Consider the following 18,086-nt stretch of genomic DNA (forward strand, 5'->3'; position numbering starts at 1 on the left):
ACAGGGCCCCCAGGCTCAGCACCTCCTTACACCTGCGGGCCTCTCTGCTCAGGACCCAGAAGAAGCGACTCCTCTGGCAGTGGGGACGGGGGGGGGGGGGGGGGGGGGGGCTTTCCTGCTAACCGCGCCGCGTCCTCTGGCCACCCCCGGACCTCACTGCGCGCACGCTCACTGTTGCCACCGTTTGGCGGCCTGTCACCCACGTGGCCGGGGGCTCCTGGAAGACGTACTGTCGTAGCAAGGTGTCTGTGTGGATGACCGCAGCGTCACGGCGAGCAGCCGCGGGGGCAGCCCCCCGGGGAGGTGGAAAGGGAGCCGGGGGGCCAGTCCTAGAAGCCAAAGAAGGAGTGTGGAGGGTGTTCCGCTGCGTCAGCGAGGCCCGAACCGCCCTCGGGAGGAGGAGCCTGGGGTCCAGCGCCGCGCCAGCCGCCCTGGCTTCCCAACCGGGGACACCGAGCGCTCTGCGCCCGCAGACCCGGCGGGGGTCGCCGGGCTAGGTCTGGGCCGGCGGCCCTCCCCAGGCGGGCCTCCTCTGGTGTCGAGCGGCGGGGCGGAGCGGGCGGGGACGCCGGCCACGCCAGCGAGCTCCCCGGCGCACGGCTCGCGGCCCCGCCGGAGAGCCGGCTTCCTTTGTGCGCACGCGCGCCGCCCGGGCCGGGAGGGGCGGGGCCTGGACGGGTCGAGGGGCGGGGTCGGGGCCCGGGCCCGCCTCCCCGAGCTCCTGCGAGCCGCCGAGCGCTGGGCACGCCAGCTCTTCTAGGGGCTTCAGGTGAGCGGGGGGGACTGGGGCGCAGGGGGCCCGGGAGGCCTCCCTCGAGGCCGGGCCGTCGCTCGGACCGCGGGTCCATCCTTCCGGCCGTCTGCCAGCCGCCGCCTCCGCGGAGAATGGGAGAACAAAGGGAGGGGGCGGTTCTGGGGCCCCCGAGGGAATCCAGGGTCCCAGGTACCCGCCCTGCCCGCTGACACTTTCGGTTTCTCCCTGAGTCAGAGGCGCCGCCCAAGAGACCCTGGGCCCGCGCCGCGCGCGGCCGCCTCTCCGCGTTTGCCTGTCCGTCTTTGTGTCTGTCTCTGTGTCTGTCTGGCTGTGTCCGAACTTGCCACCACCTCCAAAACTAAGCCTCCCGGACACTGACACCGGCGAACTCTCGCCCCTTTCCCATGGCAGGTAAGTGGGCGCGAGGCTGAGGGTCTCCGTTATCCCCCCACGGACTCGGGAGCTGGGCGTCGAGCACACCCTGCGGGAATGTGCTCCGACTGGCCGTGTGGGGCCCCTCCCTTCCTCCCGGGGAGCCGCCGCCCTGCTCCCCCGCCCCGTCGTCCTCATTCTCTTCCCATCTCATCGCCCTGCAGCCTCGCGGCCCAAGGGGAGAGGGGATGTGGCCGCGGGTCCCCGTCTAATCTACCCCTGTCCCCCCACCAACAGGCTACTTGCCCCCCAAGGGCCACGCCCCTTCACCCCCTCCTCCCTACCCTGTGACGGCTGGGTACCCGGAGCCGGCGCTGCACCCCGGGACCGGGCAGGCACCAGTGCCCCCCCACATGCCTGCCCCTGCGCCCGGCTTCTCTCTTTTCCCTTCGCCCGGCCCCGGGGCCCCAGGGCCTGCTGCCCCGTTCTTGCCACTGCCCGGGGTGCCTTCCGGCCTCGAATTCCTGGTGCAGGTGAGTGGGAGGGCGCGGGGTGGGGACCGGGGAGAGTGACGAGGAGGGGACCCTGGCGTCCAGACCAGCCAGCTGACATCGGGCGCGGACCTTCCTGCCTTTCCAGATTGATCAGATCTTGATTCACCAGAAGGCCGAGCGAGTGGAAAGTGAGTGGAAGGAGTAGGCTGGGCCTCGTGACGAGGGCAGAGACAGGGGGCTCTTGGGCAGGTGGCGGGGCCTGAGCCTCAGCGTGTCCCCCTTGGCAGCGCTCCTGGGCTGGGAGACATGTAACCGGTATGAACTGCGCTCGGGGGCCGGACAGCCCCTGGGGCAGGCGGCGGAAGAGAGCCACTGCTGCGCGCGCCTGTGCTGTGGCGCCCGCCGGCCCCTGCGTGTCCGCGTGGTGGACCCCAGTGATCGAGAGGTGCTGCGTCTGCTCCGCCCCCTGCACTGTGGCTGCAGCTGCTGCCCATGTGGCCTCCAGGAGGTGGGCTGGGCGGGGTGGGGCCAGGGACGGGGTTGGGTGGGGGGAGGGGCAGGCCGGAATGGGGAGGACCGGGGATGGAACGTGGTCCGCTCGTGAAGAGGCCTGGGATGAAGCTTAGCTCGGGTGGGGGTGGCAGGCGGGATGGGAGATCTAGTGGGGAGCGGGGCGGGCGGTAGCCCCGGGAGCTGAGGGCTTGGGCCAGGGTGCCCTGGCTCGGCAGTGACCCTGCCTGCCCCTGGCTCCAGATGGAAGTACAGGCCCCTCCCGGCACCACCATTGGCCACGTGCTACAGACCTGGCATCCCTTCATCCCCAAGTTGTCCATCCAGGATGCCGATCGCCGGACCCTCCTGCGCGTGGTGGGGCCCTGCTGGACCTGTGGCTGTGGCACAGACACCAACTTTGAGGTACCAGGAAGAAGGGGAGATTCCTGGGAGCTTCATAAACCAAGATGGCAGCTTCTGTGAGGCACGATGGCCAACACTAAGGTCAAGACCCTGAGCTCACTGATCCAAGTTCACTGAGGCTCCTAGCACATCTCCAGTGTTCTCCATGCAGAAGGGGGTGGCCCGGTGGCCTTCTGAAAGCTTGGCGGGGAGGCTTTCCTCTGAAGGACCAACGCTGTCACCTGCCGCCCCGTGTTGAGGGGGAAACAAGCTAAGGCCAGGCTTGGTTTGGGACACAGGATGACCACTGGGTCTGCTGCAGGCTAGCTGCTATGCGTGAGTGTGTGAGCCCGGGCCCTGGAGCCAGCACCGGTGTCACTTGTCAGCATCCTGCGGCTTGCCCCCCACCCCCACCCCCACGGGTGATCTATGTCCTCGTCATCAGAACCCAAGTGGTAACATTGCCAGGGGTGAGGCCTGGGAAGCGCTTTCGTTTCTAGAAGACAGAGGCACCTCCCCGACACTGTGGTTCTTTAAGGGATAATCACCAGGGCAGATAAGGGAGAAATCACAGGGAGAAGCCCGTAGACTTTCCAAGGCTTCCGATGAGGTGTCCTACCTAAGCCTGCTTTTACAAATCGAGTCACCTTGGGAGCTGGGTGGAGGCTCAGTGATAGAAAGATGACTGGGTGACCTCTGCATGGGAACGTGCAGCCCGTGGGGCCCTGGGAGACCCAGGCTCCCTTTTCCGTAGTTATGAGCAGCCCTTCTTTGGGGCCGCACTGGGGATGGCAGGGCTGGCTGGGAGAGGCCCTGCCCAGCCGGAGACTGGTCTGCAGGAAGTGCCCCAGAGCTGTCAGTGGGGGAAGGGGACCGGGAGGGCACAGAAGGCAATCACTTCAGTTCTAGCCCCTGAAAATAAGCATAGGAAACGATCAGGAAATCGCAGTGAATTACCTCCTCCGTCACCAGGGCCTGTTGTTCTTGGGCCCGGAGAGGCCGGTGGAAATCCTGGTCCTCAGAGGCCACTTACTGCTGCCCCTCCCCCACCAGACGGGCTTGGATCCCCTCTGGATGAAGCTTGGACAGGGCCCTCGCTACTTTGCGGGGTAAAGGCACCTCTTTGGGCAGGCACAGCCTTCTAGGCGCCTGGCTGGCTGGTCGAGCGCAGCCCCCTAGCCCTCTTGGACCAGGCCACTCAACAGCTATGGGCGCCAGGTACTTTGGTGACCAAAACAAACCTGGGAAGCAGCCCTACACGGAGACGAGTACTCGGTGCTTCCGTCCCTGCCGCTGCTTAGGTTCGGTTTTCGCGTATGGCCTTTCAGGAGCAACAGACGGGAGTCTGAACTCAGATTTGCACTATACACACGCAGTGTGACCGAGGGTGACCTGGTTTCCCCGGATGCCACCGGGAAACCCGCCGGAAGGATTCGCTAAGGACAGAGCCGGCGCCGCTCATACGCGGCGACGGTGGGAGGGGGGGCCTGGCGGCAGGGGAGGTCAGCCGCGTCCCCCCCCAGTTGGCTCCTGCCTTCCCGACAGGTGAAGACTCCGGATGAATCACGCAGCGTGGGCCGGATCAGCAAGCAGTGGGGGGGGCTGCTCCAAGAAGCCCTCACCGATGCGGACGACTTCGGCCTGCAGTTCCCTCTGGATCTGGATGTGAGGGTGAAGGCGGTGCTGCTGGGAGCCACGTTCCTCATTGTGAGTCGGCTGCCCCGCCTCCCCTCCCACCACCCCGCTCTCCATCAAGGCTCTGTGCGCATCTTGGCCTCCTGCTAGATTAGAGACACGCTCTGTGGGGGCGGGGGGCGGGGGGCGGGTGCAGGTTCCGGACCTGGGTTGTGAGAGCTGAGCCGGGCCGGCCCTGCCAGCCCCGTTGACCGTGCCCTCCCGTCAGGACTACATGTTCTTCGAGAAGCGAGGAGGCGCTGGGCCCTCTGCCGTCACCAGTTAGAGGCCACCGCAGGGCGAGGGGACCATCACCTCAACCAGAATCCAGGATGGCCACCTGTCAGAGGCGGCCGCTTTCCGCGACGTTTGCCGCAGGGGACAGACGGGGATGCCCGAGAGTCTAGGGGCCACGGCGCCCTACCCCTGCCCCGGTCCCCTGGCCTCCTTCGCCTTGGCCCCTGGGGAAGGGTATGTAGGAGAACCCTTCTCCCTCGCACCGCTGTCTCTCCAAGCCCTTGGCACACAGGCATGTCAGCTTTCTCCTCCCTTCCCCCGGCCCCCTTCCGGGGCCTGTGCTCCAGATCCGGCCTTGGGAATCCAGGGCCCTCGGGCTTTCTGGCAGGAGCTGGGGCGGGCAAGGGTTTGCAGCACCAAAGATGGCAGGCGTGACCGCTCTCGCCCCGCATCAGCTTGGCCAGTCGGTTCAACCTCAGACCGTGGCGCTCTGAGGGGATCCCCGCCTCCCCCAGGCCCCGCCCACAGCCGGTGCTTCGCGCAGCTTCCTCCGGAGCCTTAAGCACCCCATCCTGCCCTTTGCCTTAGGAAGGAGGCTGTATCTTTGTATGTTCTATTCATATAAACTTTGTAACTTTTTGGATTTCGGAAGATGTATGTGATGGGAGAGAGGAGAAGGGAGTTGGTATGGGAAGACACGATGGGCAATAGGACGGCCGGGCTGGGTGGGGGCCGGCCCGTTTCACGATCCGTGCTGCCAAGATCCAGCGTCTCTGAGTTCAAGAGGGCGACTTCATCGTCCATTATGGCCCCGGACCAAGCCAAGGCAGTCTGGGCCACGTAGCCCAAGTCAGCGGGATCGCTTCCGTCGTCCGAGATGACTGCTCCCACAGAGACCCGTGTGGCAGCTGACGGCAGTTCGGGATGGCTGTTCTCCCGAGGCCCAGGATGGCCACTGGACCGCTCTCTGTAGCAAGTGGAAGCTTCCTGTGGGTGCGACGTGTGGCAGCTGTGTCCCTCCAGGTTCTCCTCGTGGTTGGCGATGTGGGAGGCAGAGCGGAGGAGATCCTTCTATGAACCAGCCGAGGGAGCGTGAGCCCTCAGAGGCCAAGGGGCAGGGCGGGAGGAGACGTTCAGCGGTGCCCGACCCCGGGCTCCTCCCGTACCTGGGTGATCTCCCCGGGTGGGAAGTTCTGCCCTGATGGGACCTGTCCGGGTTCTGCCTGGTCCCACGTGGCCAGGCCCTTGATCCAGGCTAGCATCCGCACCCAAGGGAGCGGAGCTCAGGGCCGGGCCAGGACGTAGCGGCTGGCGGCCGAGAGGTCCCACTGGTGATGCTCCAGGATGCGTCGGCAGTCGGCCCTGGACCGGCTGCTCAGATGGAAGAGCTGGTCTACCTGCGGAGGCAGGAGGGAGGAGGGAGGGCGGTGGCTGCCGCAGGGCAGGCGCGGGAGGGGTGGGAACCCGAGAGAAGGGTCTGGCTTTACCTTGAGATTCCGGATGGCAGAAACCACGTCTCCCCCGGTGGCCCTCAGCGCCGCCTGGCACTCCTGGTGGGTGACTCCGTGAACGCTCAGCTCCACCTACGGGGCACGAAGTCCGGCTTGGGCCACGGTCCCACCTGTAGCCCCTCAGGCCGCCGGGCCGCCTCAGGGAGTTCTCACCTCCATAACCCTCCTCTGCAACTCGGGGTCGGGCAAGAGGCCTCCGGAGGGAACGGTGGCTTTGCCGGCTCCAGGTTTTCCCGGGGGGTGGCTGGGGAGGGGTTCTCTTCTGGGCCACGGAGGCCGCTCCCTGGGGGGCTGGCTGGGCTGCGAAGGACTGGAGGCAAAGGGAGGGCAGGATGGCAGGCCAGGGGGTCCCCGGGTCACGGCTCTGGCATGGCGAAGTTCGGGGGGGCTGGAACCACCCCCTGTGGGGCGGGGGCCCAGGGACAGAACAGACTCCAGGCTCTTGGAAATGACTGCACAGTTGAGAAATAATCGACCTGAGAGGAGGCCCAGATGCTGGGCCCCGCCTTCTCCCCGTTGTGTCTGTGCCGTGCTCGTGGGGGGCCCTTGGTTAGGGGGACAGGAAGACAGGTGTGCGAAACAGACACCCCAGCCCAGGCAGCTGAGGCCCCAGAGAACAGAGAGGGCGGGTGCTGCAGGGGGAGATGCACGGCGCTAGAGAGGGCAGATGGGGGGCCGTCACGTCGCCGACACCAAGGTCAGGACTCAGAGCGGGGGCAGGATTGCGAGAAGCCGGGTCCCTGGCACCACACCCACCTCTCGCCCTCTGCAGGGGCACGTTCCTTCTGTGGCCCCGTGCCGGAGGCAAATCCCGAAGCTTGGCCTTCCCTCTGTCCCTGTTGGAGAGCAATCCGGTTCATTCTCCCCACCGGGCACATCAGTGTGCACCCCCCCACCGGAAACTCGGAGGGGGGCGCTCCCAGGCAGGCTGAGCCCCAGAGTGGAAGCCCCGGCTGGGAGGCAAGTCCAGCCTTCCCTCCAGCTGCCCGCCCCCCCCCCCCCGACCCCCTTCCCAAGCTTCCCTTCCAGAGGCATTGCTGGGCTTGTGTCCCCCACTCACCCATCTGTGCTTCCCTGGTGCAGCTCGCCCCGGGCAGGGGACACTCTGTGGACCGGACGGGTGGCTGGCGAGCCCCCCGAGTCTGCCAGTGTCACTGCTGAGGCTGGGAAGCTGCCCACTTTGAATGTGCGGCCATTCTGGCCTTTCCAGGTCGTGGAGTCCGGGCTGTGGGAAGAGGCACTGTTAGAGGGGACGGAGGGGGAGGGGGAGGGGGAGGGGGGGGCTGGGCTCCGGCCCACATTCAGCTCGCAAGCTGTGTGCCTGCAGCGGCAGCTGCCTGGAAGAAGGGAGGCTCTTTTCTCCCTAACACAAAAGGGCTCTACGGGCTTGGTGGCTCCAGTGGGAGCCACGACTTTAGTGGCGCTCCCGGGGCCCAGCGGGGAAGGGAGGAGGCAGAGGGTCAGGGTTTAGGGAGCTGGGCGGGGGGGGCAGCAGATTGGGACCAGGGTCAGGCAGGTCGGGTGGGAGTCCTCCTCCTTGGGGACGTTCGGGAGGCCCGAGGCTGTCACCTGCCCTCGATGATGGTGATGGGGTCACCAGTCTCCATCCTTAGGGCGCCTGGCTCTGTGACCTCCCTCACACAATGTGCCTCAGGAGGCCACGCCTGCAGAGACAGGAAGAAAGGGTGGCAGGGCTTGTGGCCTGAGTCAGAAGGGCAAGATCACGTGAGCAGGAGAGGAAGGAGACTCCTGTTTACGTACCCACCCATCAAACCCATACCAGGTATGTTCTCTGTCCCGGGCCCAGGGGGGACTGTCCCTATCCCCCAGTAGGGGGTGGCAGATCTGGGTTCCACACCAAGCCGGACGTACCCCAGGGGTCAGGAAGCAACAAAGGGGGGGGGGGCTGTCTCTGCCCAGGAGAACCAAGGGAGGGTCCTCCCACGCACTGCTTTTACTCCACGCACCGCTCTGCCTCCCAGCGTCTCTGGAAATGTTTTCCTTTTCTTCCCAGCCCCGCTGCCTTGACCCTGACCGCAGACATCCTTTCATTTCTGCTTCATGAGCCCTGTCAGCCACCTGCTCTTCCCTTGTTCAGTCTCCTTCCTCTCATCCCTCCTTGCTCCAAGCCAGAGTGAGAAGAACATGCAAAGTGACTGGGAACTCCCCTGCTCAAAATCCCTCCATGGCTCCCAGGTGCCTTCAGGGTAAAGACAGAGTCTTCAACAACGCAGTGTACCGATTTAGGGGACGCCGCTCTTGGGTCGATTGACTGCTTCAAATCCCAACTCCTCCACTTAAACTGTCACTGCCTTAACTGCCTTAAGTGCCCCCATCTGTAAACTCCAGATAATAATGGCCTTACGGGGTTGTTGTGAGGATGAAGCGGGCCAACGTGCAAGAAGGAGACCTGTGAAGCACTTAGCCCGGTATCTCCCAGGGCCCAGGGCTGGCCCTGGTTACGTATCATTCCTCACATAGCCGTCCACGGGGCACCTGAGATGCTGGGGCCGCCTTAGCTGTATTTCCCAGTCGCACGCAGACCTTTCTTCCCTCTGCCTGTCAAACCTACTGCTCTCTGTTCTGTGCTCCGTCCCCCAGCCCTCAGCTGTCTCCCCAGGGCTCCGGGCCCCGCTGCAGGTAGACACTGAATCCGGGTTATCCAGAGCCGGTCCCCGACCCCAGCCCAGGAGTATCTGTCACTCCTGTGCGCGGAGCTCTGGGAGAAACCAGAGACCGGGTGCATCTGGGGAGGTGGGGGCTCCCACCTCTTGGAGCAGCCCCTCCAGGTGGGGAAAGCTGGGCCGGTCGGCCGGGTGGGGGGCCCAGCAGCGAAAGGCGAGGGCGTAGAGAGCCCTGGGGCAGAGGGGAGGCCGAGGCAGCCGGGCTCGGTCCTTCTCCAGCCGCTGCAGGATGAGGTACGGCGGGACGCCGGCCCAGGGCTCCTCGCCCCCAGAGAACATCTCCCACAGCGTCACCCCAAACATCCACACGTCAGACGCAGAAGAGAAGGCCCCGTGGCGCAGGCTCTCTGGGGCGCACCTGTGGAAATGCAGCTGAACGGGCCGCACGGGTCCCTCCCGGAGGAGCTGGGTGATCTTCTCGAGGACTTCCGGGGGGCCCTCCCAGAATCCTCGTCCCAGCCTCCCCCGGAGGGAGCCGTCCACACCGCCCCAGCCCTCTAGAGCCCTCTAGTGCCCGGGGATCCCGGCTCCGCGCCCTCACCAGGCGTAGGGGATGGGGCGGGGTCCGCCCATGACGTAGCGGCCCCGGGCGCCGCGCAGCGGCCGCACCAGCCCGAAGTCGGCCACCTTGATCGTGCGCGGGGAGGCCAGCAGCAGGTTGCGCGTGGCGAGGTCTCGGTGCACCAGCCCCCGGGCCCCCAGATACGCCATGGCCCCCGCCAGCTGCCGCAGGAAGAGGCAGAGCAGGGCCACGGGCAGCGGGGGCGTGGGGGCCGGGGCGGCCAGGCGCGCGTGCAGGGAGCCCAGTGGCGCCAGCTCCATCACCTGCGGGAGCCCGGCGCCGCGTGAGCAGAGGTCCCGCCCCAGGGGACCCAGCCGCCCACCTGCCCTGGGAGCCGCTGTCCGGGTCTGCTCACCATCTGCAGAGGCTGGCCCAGGACGAGGCCGTGCAGACGCAGCACGTGTGGGTGCTCCAGGTTCATCATGATGGACACCTCTCGAAGGAAGTCCCCCAGCTCGGTGCCCACGGGGCCTTCAGGACCCACGCGGAGGGACTTGACAGCCACTGGGACCTGGGAGGAGTGGGGGTGAGTGGGAAGGACGCTTAGGGAACAGCTACGTGGGGGCCAGAGCACAGAGGGGCGGCCGGCCCCAGCACTCAGAATGCACTGGGTTCCCCGGGTACTCACACTCTGACCGCTGGGCAGTGTCCATAACCCTCGGTGCACCACTCCAAAGCAGCCAGAGCCCAGCAGCTCCCCTCTGCACACAGCACCATCCGGGATCAGACACTTGAGTCCCCCCTCGGGCTCAGGGAGGGACAACAGGGGGCTGTCTGAAGGGGGGGTGGTCTCCTTCTGCTCAGGTACAAAGCCCCCAAGGATCTGAAGCAGGGGTGGGAAATTAAGTGGGTGCCCTCCCCCCTGACACTCAACCCACCCCATTCCCGGGCCTAAGCTGGCCCTTTAAGTCCACGGCCCCCACCGGTAAATGCACACCTTGTAGACCCAGTTCTTAGACTTAAGCCCGGAACGGTGTCTCTTCAGGGCTTCGGCCAGTCTGCGCTGGGCTGGGGAAGGTCAGAATCAGAGGACTTGGTGGTACGTGGGGGTGGGGGTGGAGGTTGCAGAAGGATTTACAGGCAAAGAAGAGGGCTGGTGTGTCGGGAGGGGGGGGGCAGAGGGGGTTCGAAACTACGAGGCTGGGGACCAAGAGAGCAGGACCTCTGCGCAGGGGCCCCTTACCGGGCCGGCCCATGCCGATGCCGTCCAGGTCCTCAGGCTTTACAAAGTCGAAATGCTCCGGCCGAGTAACATTAAGTTCCTCGAGGATGGGTCGGTAGAACTGGGCCAGCTGGATGTCCCGGAGCAGGCGCAGCAGCCACAGCGAGCTGGCCTCAGGGAGCATGTCTGGAGAAGGAACCCCTCAGGATGATGCAGTCACCTCCAGACACATAGCCCAAGGAAGGCACCTGAGACCGAGACCCCAGAAACACGCTCGCCAGGCGCCTCCACCCTCCACCCATCAGAAACGCTCGGGGGGGGGGGGGGGGCCGAGGGAGGGACACACCCGCAGCAGCCAGGAATCCCGCCGCTCCCACAAACCCCAGGGAGAGCGCCCCCCATGCCTGAGATCCACTACCCTACCCCCCTCAGCAGTGAGAAACCCGCCCTCCTCACACCTGAGAGCTGAGCACCCTGGAGACCCCAGGCACGTTCCTCTGCTCACTCCTGAGCTGTGAAGGCACCCAGCCTGCGTATGCTTAGTGCACCCAGACCAGACGCCCAGGGACCAGGGACCTACCAGACATGCCCAGATATGCTAACCACACACACACACACAGGTACAATGCCTCCCACACTCAAAACACTGCCACACGCACAGAGATCTACAACATGCTGCAGAGGGTTGTCTGAGCCACCCAGGTAGGTGGCCTCGCGGATCTGAGACACTTCGGGACGCTGCCATGAAACGCAGCTCATACTGCCACATACCCTCCCTGCTGTGCCTACTTGTGACCCGGCCTGGGAGATACGGCCGTCCACGTGTCCGAGACGTGAAGGTCCCCGTAAAGCCACAACCCACGGGGACGCCAGGGCACGCTGGGCGCGCAGGCCTGAATCATTCGGGCATCCCGCCCCTCCGCCCACAGAAGCCCAGGGTCACTGCCTTTCCTACACCGGAGGCGGCAACGCTTGAAATCGCGCTGGGCGTCTGTGATTGGCGGTCAGGTGCAGGCCCGCTGAGCTCGGGCGCTGCCTTCAGAGGCAGGTGCTGCCAGGTGCACAGTCCCTTCCACACCCACCTGAGCTCAGCTCCAGGTAGCGCCCGGCCCGCACCCCTGAGTCACTCAAGCCACCTTGAGCGTCACCAACCCAACTCCACCAAACTTTGCTCGCTAAGGCCCGGTGCTCCGGGCGCCCGCTGCCTGCACAGCGCTCTCCCTGACACACGCCGGGACCTCTCCGTCCCCCCACGCGAGGGAGACCTGGAGGAAGGGTTGAACGAGGAACTGGGCGCGAGGAGGGGCGGGGGGGGGGGGGGAGAGGCCACGACACTGAGAGACCCGGGACCACCTGCCAGGTGAGAGGGAGAAAGCACGGGAAGGGGGACCGGGGGAAACGCGGCCGCGGTGGGGGGAAGGAGAGGGGGAGGAGGGAAGGCGAACAGGGCACCCGCGGACGCACCCCAAGTGACGGCGGCTCCGCCAGCCCCTGCGCGGGGCGTCCCGGCTCCTCCGGACCCTCACCTGGAGAAAGCGGAAACGGCGGCTGCGGAGCCGCCCAGGCCGCCAGCGCTAAATCCCGGGGAGGGCGGGGCCGAGGCGGCGGGGCGGGGCCTGTGGGGGCGGGGCCTGGGACCGAGGGGGCGGGGCCTGGCGCGGGTCCCGGCCAGCCCACGCCACGCCCGGGTCCCCGGGCCCGACTCCTGGAGCCCCGCGACCGCGGGCTGGGGGCCCCTCCTCGGCCAGGCCAGACCCCGAGAAGCCCTTCTCCGTCCTTTCCCTCTCCCCTGCTGCACACCCTCTTTCCAGCCCCTTTCAAAGAACCTTTCGCCCAGGTTCCCAGACTCCGTCCTCGGTGTCCTGTCCCCCATGCTCCCCTCTCCCCAGATCACCTCTCTCAGCCAGAGCCCCCCCTTCGAAGGAATCGGCCTCAGATGGAGATAACGGGCCCGGGCGCCGGGAGTATAAGGCTAAACAGGACAAAGTCCCCGGGTCCCAGCAGGGGAGAGAGCTTCCTAGCCCCCGCGTGGAGAAAGGCAAGGTGCACAGGTGCTTTGAAATGGAGCCAGGGCAGGGGCGCCTGGGGGGCGGCGGGGTGTGTGGGGGCTCACTCCGTTAAGCATCCGACTTTGGCTCAGGCCATGATCACGGTTTGCGGGTTCGAGCCCCGCGTCAGGCTCTGTGCTGACCGCTCAGAGCCTGGAGCCTGCTTGGGATTCTGTGTCTCCCTCTCTCCCTGTCCCTCCCCCAGTTGTGCCCGCTCGCTCGCTCTCTCTCTCTCTCTCTCTCTCTCTCTCAAAAATAAATAAACATTAAAAGTTTTTTTAAAAAAACAAATGGAGCCAGGCCAGAGAGGTGTTGATGGTGCAGGAAGTCAACCCCCAGCCTAGACAGAGTCTAAAATTGGAGGGATTGTCCGTTTCCCAGCTCTGAACCTGGGTCCAGTGTGCTGCCCCTGAAAGGGACCTTTTGGGGAGCATGTGGAAGGTCTTGTGTGTGGGTGCAGGGTGGGGAGAAGTTGGGAGTGGGCTCCTAAGCCCCATCCCATGGGACACCCCTCCCCATCACTGGCATTTAAGTGGCCTCATTCTGGCATAACCCTCCTTCCCCCCACGTAGCCTCTGCGCGCTGCTACCTGGACTGTGGCCACAGGAGAAAGTCTAGGACTTTGAAGAAGGGTCTGAAGAGGACCAGCCCTCTCCCTTTCCTCCAGGGGTCCAGGGAGGAAGTCACCAGGTCTTCGGAAGGATGTGTGAGCTGCCCCGAGAGTCCCGTGGAGGAAAAAAACCTACCCCATCTCGATAAACACACAGGGTATTGCGGCACCGATGAGAAATTTTTCCCAGTTCACAGACCTACCTGTTTGATGTTTCTGCCAATTCTCGTGCCCTCCAGCCAGGCCAGCTCATCACGCTGTAATTGCTTCCTCCACGTCTGTTGTTCCTGATATGCCGTGGGCTCCGCGTGGTAGGGGCCGGGGCTGTCTTGTTCACCCTAACGTTCTTAGCACCTGGGACAGTGTGGGCATATAACAGGTGCATATTGTTGGGGAAGACGTCTGCTCAGTCACCTTGTCATTCCTTTGCGGGTGATCTGCCTTCTTCTCCCTGCTTTCGAGATACCATTGGTGGGGCACCTGGGTGTCTCAGGGAGTTAAGCGTCTGACTCTTGGTTTGGGCTCCGGTCATGATCTCACAGCTCGTGAGTTCGAGCCCCACGTCAGGCTCCACACTGTGCAGAGCCTGCTTGGGGATTCTCTCTCTCTCTCCCTCTCTCTGCCCCTACCCTGCTTGTGCTCGCTCTCTCTCTCTCGAAATAAATAAACTTTTTTTAAAAAGTGTCAACATTTCTAAAAAAAAAAAAAAAGAAAAAAAAAAGAGCTATCGTTGGTATTTTGTAGTTCTTTACAAAGTATCCAGGAAGAGATTCTTTTTTAATTTATTCTCTTAGTATTTTGTATTTCCTGTATCTGTGAATTCATACCTTTCATCAGTTTGGAGAAATTCTCAGCTAGTATCTCCTCAAATATTCTTTTTCGTCCATTCTTTGGTCCTTTGGGGACTATGGCTAGAAATATGCTAGACCCTTTAGGGGCGCCTGGGTGACTCTCGGGTAAGCGGCCACCTCTTGATTTCGGTTCAGGTCATGATCTCATAGTTTGTGAGTTCAAGCCCCATGCTGGGCTCCGTGCTGACAGCATGGAGTCTGCTTGGGATTCTCTCTCTCCCTCTCTCTCTCTCTCTCTCTCTCTCTCTCTGCCCCTCCTCCACTCGCTCTCTGTCTCTCTCTCTCTCAAAATAAATTTAAAAAAAAAGTATGCTAGACCTTTTCAACCCGTCCTCCATGTAATCTGCCTCCCTTCTGTATCTTTCAATCTTTGTGTCACTGTGTTGCCATCTAGATAATCTCCTTGGGTCCATCTTCCAGCTCATTGTTCTCTCTTTGCTTACATCTGATGTGCTCTTTAATCCGGACACGGAGGGTCTTTCGTTATTGTCATATTCGTGCGAACGTTACCGTACTTTGTATACTGACAGTCCTTTATTGAGGTATAACTCACATTCAGTAACATGCCCAGATTTAACCACGTGGCGCAATGCACGTCAGCCAATGTACAAAAAGACTCGGAACATTCCAACGATCCCAGAAACTTGCCTCGTGCCAGTTTTTTGTCAATTGCACTTCCCGGAGGCAACTACTATTCTGATTTCTATAGAGCGAAGATCACTGTTGCTTGCTCCCAACCTTCTTATCAACGGAGTCACACACTGTTTATAATTGCACTTGGCTTCTTTGACTCAACGCGCTTTTGAGATTCGTCTTGATGTCGCCCAAGTTCTTGGTGGGAAACACGTGGCTCCGTGAGCTTCTTCGAGGAAGAGCGTGTAACGCCTGAGTTTTCTCTGAGTCCAGTGCCTTGGGGTCCTCTGGGAGTTGAACGTGTGCGTGAAGCGCGCTTGGGGGTATATGAAGGCAGGTGCAGCCAGAGAGGTTGGTGGAAGCCAGACCGGGCATCAGTTCACCCCCCTCAGCAAGCTTGCACCATGCCAGGTTTTGGGGACCCGAGTGGACAAGCAGCCACGACCATGGCCCTGGTTGGATTTCCGCAACGCTTTGGAGAACATGGTCAGGAGCTTGGGCCTCGCCTGAGGGCCCTGATAACCACTGAAAGGTTTGAACAGAGGAGTGACAGAACCAGCCTAGCGCAGGAAGGGGCTGCGCAAAGGTGAGGGAGAAGGAGCAGGGAGTTCAGGGAAGGGGCTCTTCCCATTGGTTCCGGAGACAGAGACTGGCCCTGCTTCGGCCTTGGCGACGGGATGGAGAGGCGGTGAAGAGAGGGGGCGTTATTGACTGGACTCCGGGCCCAGGTCCTCTGCCCCAGCAGGAAACCAGACACAGAGGCTCAGCCCCACCTTCATCTTGGGCTTGGACAAAACCCAGGGAATCAGAGAGGCCTCTTTATTCCTCCCCTTGTCCCTATTCATCTCTTACTTTTGGAGTTAAGCTTCTGTCATCCGCACCTGTGTGGGGAAGCACTGTCCGACCACCCTCAGGGGCGCCCCTTCTAAGCCACGATGGGGGGTCCTGCTCACCCTTAAACCTGGAGGCCCAGATCTGGCATCACTCCCGCTTCGTCTGCTTTTCCCCAACCTCTGCCCTGCCCCACGGGCTCTGTATCCGGGAAGGATGAGCACATTGGCACCACCGGCCAAGTCTTTCCCCACAGGCCAGGGAACCAGAAGGGGAAGCAGAGAGGCCTGCTGGGGTCCTCCCCATCTACGGCCTTGGGTTCGGGTCGGGGGTAGGGCCCATCGCTCTGCGGAAAACTCCCCTCTCCTTTGGGGAACCACGTTCGTTCCCCCTTAGCTCCCACTTTCCTGCCCTGATCTCTGAAGTCACTGGGCTCTCCCCTTCCGCCTTACCCACGCCAACCTCTCAACGAGGGAAATCACCTCTCTTCAGAGCCTTTGTGTGGCTCTTCCCTCTGCTTGGAAGTCCTCCCACCCTTATCCCAATCTGGCTGAGCGCAGGAAGCCTGTCCCTCCCTGATCTGCTCCCTTCCCCCAAACCCCAAGATCCCTGCGCCTTCCCATCATCGCACTCGTTGTTCTTGTAGAATTTGCCGGTAACTTGTCTGTCTCCCTTGCTAGATTCCAAGCTCCAGGTAGAAAAGGACTTTACCTCGCCTGGGTCTTGCTGCGTCCCTCTTGCCCAGTCCTGTGCCTGGCTCGTACGATAAGCGCTCAGTAACCTTTGTTGAACAAGTGGGTGAGACAATGCCATCTGGGTAGGGTGAGGCCAAGGAGACTTTTTGACGCCAAGAGCTCCTTTGCTGGTAGTGATGGGGACAGGAGTGCCCAGACCTCACCGTAAGCATTCTCTGGTCAACCCGTCCCTGCTTCCTCACTGTTTGGGCCCCCAAGTTTGGCTCTCCCTAGACCCTTGGGTGAAACCCTCCCGTCCCATCACCCCATCCCCAGGTCCCATCCTTCCCAGGCTGCATTTGTCTTGCTAGTTTTTGGAGTCACCAGCCCACCACCCTGTACGCGTCTGTCGGTTGGCTTTCCGGAGTGGAAGCGGTCCTGAATCCACCCTGTGCCTTCCGGGCCACAGAGGAGCTGAAGGTCTGTCTTCAGGGTCATGGTAGCTTAGACCCCACCTTGGGAGCCTGACCACCTGAGTTGGCATCCTGTGACTCTGTCACTTACCCCCCTGTGAATCTGAGCAAGTCACTTCCCATTTCTGGGCCTCTGTGCCCTCCTCTTCGAGCTGCATCTGTTAGCAGTACGTACCTTCGGTGTCATTGGAGAATTAGCTGTGTCTACACAGCTGGGTGGTCGCCAGCCGGTAGCCAAGTGGCTGCCGATGAAACTCCTTCCCGGCACCAGCACTGTTGAATACGGTGCCTTCCCACAGTGACGAGGGCTCCTCTGTGTCATCAGAGGGATGTCGCAGAAAGGATGGTGTGAGCTCGTACGAGACCGCGAGGATTCTGCCCTGCTCTCTTGGACCCCTCGCTCTGGGGGAACCGAGGCACCAGGTCATGAGGACGCTCAAGGAGCCCTGTGGAGGGGCTCCACGAGTCAAAGGACCGAGGCCTCTTGCCAACAAGCCAACGCCAACCTGCCAGGCACGTGAGTGAGACATCTTGAGAGATGATCCTCCGGCCCCGGTCAAACCCTAGACTTCCGCAACCCTGATGGACGTCTTGAAGCACCCTCATGGGAAACCATGACCCAGAACCAGCCGGGGAAGCTTCTCCCGAATTTCTGACCCACAGAAACTATGAGATGATGTGTATTGCCTTAGACAATTAACCTTTGGCATCATTTGTTACACAGCTTTAGCTAAATGGCTGTGTCCGACACATCGTCTCCATACATTAGCCACCATTAACATTGACTTTGCAGGTAGGGGGGCGCCCAGGTGGCTCAAGAGTTAAGCAGCCGACTCTTGGTTTCCACTCGGGTCATGAACTCACAGTTCATGAGTTCAAGCCCTGCATCGGGCTCCGCACTGGTAGGAAGACTAAGGCTGAAGCTGGTGAGTGATGTTTCTCCTGCACGTAGCTAGATGGTGACACAGCCAGTTGTGTCGTGAGGCCCTTAGGTGCCCAGTCCCAGGCTCCTTTCTTCTGTCCCCACTGTCCTCGACTGCTGAGTAGTGATATCTAGTGGCCTAAACCAACCACTTGATCACGCTCCTGGGCTCTGAGAGTCTGGAACTCCAAGAGGACAAGGTGGGGACAAGTTCTCTGCCCTACTGGGTCTGGGGCCATCGTTGGAAAAACGCGAAGTCTGCAGGTGGCCTGACAGCTGGGGGCTGTATTATCGCTCCCGTGGTAGCAGAAGGTATTGCCTTTTGACTGAAACCCGCCCCCCCCGTCCGCCACAGGGTGGACTCTCCCTGTAGCCTGCACATCGTCACAGCATGGTCACTGGGTTTCAGAGTGAATGTCCTCAGAGGCAGAGGGCGGAAGTTGCCAGTTTCTCAAGGCCTTGGCCCAGGGAGTGGCCCAGTTCACTTTGCCTCATTCGGTTGGTCAACCCGTCGTAGAGCCCACGTTCAAGGGAAGGCTACAGAGACCCTACCTCTTGATGGAGGAGGCATGTCAAAGGCTTTAGGGTCCGTGGTTTAAAACTGCCAGAGCCCTCGTGGCCCCTCTTATTTTGTGAGGGGCTCAGAAGAACCAGCCTTGCCCTGGCAGGCCGTCGGCCTTCCCTGCACAGAAAACACCAG

At 62.4% G+C, this 18,086-nt stretch overlaps 2 protein-coding genes across 7 annotated transcripts; one reads left to right on the top strand and one right to left on the bottom strand.

Moving 5' to 3' along the window:
* The first annotated feature begins 226 nt into the window (after positions 1–226).
* On the top strand, positions 227–5,068 carry PLSCR3 (phospholipid scramblase 3). 2 transcript variants are annotated; one of them, XM_053892641.1, is made up of 8 exons: positions 227–769; positions 985–1,165; positions 1,424–1,659; positions 1,766–1,808; positions 1,908–2,128; positions 2,374–2,535; positions 4,060–4,221; positions 4,418–5,068. In XM_053892641.1, the coding sequence occupies exons 2-8, from the start codon at positions 1,159–1,161 to the stop codon at positions 4,472–4,474; spliced, it is 888 nt and encodes a 295-aa protein (XP_053748616.1). In that variant the 5' UTR covers positions 227–769; positions 985–1,158; the 3' UTR covers positions 4,475–5,068. The 2 variants fall into 2 exon arrangements, with proteins under 2 accessions (XP_053748616.1, XP_053748615.1); XM_053892640.1 differs by having other exon boundaries at positions 989–1,165.
* On the bottom strand, positions 5,025–11,950 carry TNK1 (tyrosine kinase non receptor 1). Of its 5 annotated transcripts, none has more exons than XM_053892637.1 (13): positions 11,871–11,950; positions 10,366–10,592; positions 10,120–10,190; positions 9,811–10,005; positions 9,538–9,693; positions 9,162–9,445; positions 8,705–8,978; positions 7,506–7,600; positions 6,997–7,161; positions 6,693–6,772; positions 6,090–6,388; positions 5,913–6,008; positions 5,025–5,822 (listed from the first exon to the last, which is right to left on the bottom strand). In XM_053892637.1, exons 2-13 carry the CDS (start codon positions 10,526–10,528, stop codon positions 5,709–5,711), a joined length of 1,992 nt encoding a protein of 663 aa, XP_053748612.1. In that variant the 5' UTR covers positions 10,529–10,592; positions 11,871–11,950; the 3' UTR covers positions 5,025–5,708. The 5 variants fall into 5 exon arrangements, 4 of the variants coding, with proteins under 4 accessions (XP_053748612.1, XP_053748611.1, XP_053748613.1 ...); XM_053892636.1 differs by having other exon boundaries at positions 11,809–11,929; XM_053892638.1 differs by having other exon boundaries at positions 10,366–10,530; positions 11,809–11,928.
* Between the last annotated feature and the right edge of the window lie 6,136 nt (positions 11,951–18,086).

This window comes from Panthera pardus, unplaced genomic scaffold (genome assembly GCF_024362965.1).
Source record: "Panthera pardus isolate Hobbes unplaced genomic scaffold, ASM2436296v1 HiC_scaffold_3, whole genome shotgun sequence".
Taxonomy (NCBI): domain Eukaryota; kingdom Metazoa; phylum Chordata; class Mammalia; order Carnivora; family Felidae; genus Panthera; species Panthera pardus.